General features: G+C 41.8%; 1 protein-coding gene across 1 annotated transcript in view; it reads right to left on the bottom strand.

The window, feature by feature from the left end:
* Nucleotides 1-167: 167 nt before the first annotated feature.
* LOC130587953 (caytaxin-like) overlaps nucleotides 168-2589 on the bottom strand; it is a gene marked incomplete at its 3' end in the record, with an annotated part of 3303 nt that continues 881 nt past the window's right edge. The window contains exons 2-3 of the mRNA XM_057388920.1: nucleotides 864-1049; nucleotides 168-270 (exon numbers count right to left, since the gene is read on the bottom strand). Of these exons, the coding sequence (XP_057244903.1) occupies nucleotides 168-270; nucleotides 864-1049 (289 nt within the window). The remainder of the gene's footprint in view (nucleotides 271-863; nucleotides 1050-2589) is intronic.

The following is a 2589-nucleotide window of genomic DNA, read 5'->3' as shown; positions in this document are numbered from 1 at the left end:
ACCCCAAACATTTGAACACTTTGGGCTCGGAGCTGGCACAGCCCCACCCCGGGAGCGCCAGGCTCGGATCCCACCCATTCCCAGCCCAAATTCCCGCTGCCAGGAATGCCAGGGAATCCTTGGATWATCCCCCTGATCTCCTGTCCCCAGCAGAGCCCTGCACTCACAGGAACAGGTTCTCCATGATGTAGTGGTAATCAGCCAGGTTGCTGTCGGGGAGGTAGCAGGCAGCAAAAACAATGATGGCATTGAGCCCTTCTCCGTAATATCCTGGCAAAAAAATAAAATAAAAAAAAATAACACTTTCCAGGGAAAAATGTAAAGGCTGAGGGAAAAACAGCAGCGAAATTTGGTGCTGGGGAGGTTTTTGTGTCTCTGCTCGGCTCCTGGGGAGCGTTTGTGACTCTTCTGATCTCTGTGAGTGTGAGATTTACTCCGGGTTTTTTTGGTTGTGATGTGGATTTGGGGTTTGAAGAAGGAATTTGGGGTGTCCAAGGTGGATTTGGGGAAAAGCTGTGGCCTTGGGTGTGTGGGCGCTGCAGCAATGGGCTGGGAGGGGTCAATAGTGATCCCTCTATACATCAACCCAAAAATCCCTACAATCCCTAAATATTTTTAGCATTAAAAAAAGAAGAAAAAGAGGAAAAGAAAAAGAAGAAAAAGAAGAAAGAAAAAACAACAAAACAAAAGAACTAAACCAAAACTTAAAGCCCCAAATCAGCCACAAAACCAAGGAGCTGTGACGCAGCTTTTGCACTTCCTGACCACGCAGAGGCACCAAAAACGGGCAATTTTCCCCCAAAACCGAGTCAAACCAACCCCAAAAAGAACCCAGAACGATTCAGGAGCCTCTCTGTGCTCACCTCCGTGGGTCACCACCCTCATGTAGGGTTTGATCATCTGCAGGTCGATGCGATGCTCCTGCTCGCCGATGATGACGGTTCTCCAGAGGCGACCGTTGGTGGCACTGCCATCCTCGGGGCCACCGTCCCCAAACAGGTCAGCGCTGTCCCCGGGCATGTTCTTGGCCGTGGCCACGGGGGTGTCATCTGGGAAAAGTTATAAATTGAATAAAATTTAGGAATTGGTAGCCCCAGAACGATGCTCGGATGGTGTTTCACCTCCAGCCTCAATCCGTGCGAATTTACGGGTTTTAATCTCGCTCTGTTGCCCAAATGTGATAGAAATAACCTTAAAATCTCCCTCTGTTTATCAATTCTCAGCTGCTGCTGCTGAATTTTGTCAAAAAGCTTTAAAATGAAGCTAAAACCACCCCAATCCCTGAAAAAATTAACCCAGAACCCGCCTTTTGTCAAAAATCTTTAAAATTAAGCTAAAACCACCGCGATTACTACAAAAATTAACCCAAAACCAGCCTTTTGTCAAAAATCTTTAAAATTAAGCTAAAACCATCCTGATCCCTGCAAAAATTAACCCAGAACCCACCTTTTGTCAAAAATGTTTAAAATTAAGCTAAAACCATCCTGATCCCTGCAAAAATTAATCCAGAACCAATCTTTTGTCAAAAATTTTTAATCTAAAACCACCCCGATCCCTGCAAAAATTAACCCAGAACCCGCCTTTTGTCAAAAATGTTTAAAATTAAGCTAAAACCATCCTGATCCCTGCAAAAATTAATCCAGAACCCGCCTTTTGTCAAAAATCTTTAAAATTAAGCTAAAACCACCCCGATCCCTGCAAAAATTAACCCAGAACCCGCCTTTTGTCAAAAAATTTTAATCTAAAACCACCGAGATCCCTGCAAAAATTAACCCAGAACCATCCTTTTGTCAAAAATCTTTAAAATTAGGCTAAAACCACCCTGATCCCTGCAAAAATTAATCCAGAACCAACCTTTTGTCAAAAATCTTTAAGCTAAAACCACCCCAATCCCTGCAAAAATTAATCCAGAACCCCCCTTTTGTCAAAAATTTTTAATCTAAAACCACCCCGATCCCTGCAAAAATTAATCCAGAACTCGCCTTTTATCAAAAATCTTTAAAATTAAGCTAAAACCACCCCGATCCTTGAAAAAATTAACCCTGAACCCGCCTGTTGTCAAAAATCTTTAAAATTAAGCTAAAACCACCCCGATCCCTGCAAAAATTAACCCAGAACCCACCTTTTGTCAAAAATGTTTAAAATTAAGCTAAAACCACCTCAATTCCTGCAAAAATTAACCCAGAACCAGCCTTTTGTCAAAAATCTTTAAAATTAGGCTAAAACCACCCTGATCCCTGCAAAAATTAACCCAGAACCCGCCTTTTGTCAAAAATCTTTAAAATTAAGCTAAAACCACCCTGATTTCGGAAAAAAATTAACCCAGAACCAACCTTTTGCCAAAAATTTTTAATCTAAAACCACCCCGATCCCTGCAAAAATTAACCCAGAACCCACTTTTTGTCAAAAATCTTTAAAATTAAGCTAAAACCATCCTGATCCCTGCAAAAATTAACCCAGAACCCACCTTTTGTCAAAAATCTTTAAAATGAAGCTAAAACCACCCCGATTCCGGAAAAAATTAACCCAGAACCAACCTTTTGTCAAAAATCTTTAATCTAAAACCACCCTGATCCCTACAAAAATTAA

The sequence above is a fragment of the Malurus melanocephalus genome, unplaced genomic scaffold (assembly GCF_030028575.1).
Source record: "Malurus melanocephalus ecotype Western Australia unplaced genomic scaffold, MMel_1.1 scaffold_2858, whole genome shotgun sequence".
In the NCBI taxonomy this organism is placed as follows: domain Eukaryota; kingdom Metazoa; phylum Chordata; class Aves; order Passeriformes; family Maluridae; genus Malurus; species Malurus melanocephalus.
This window is presented reverse-complemented; position numbering and strand designations above follow the sequence as displayed.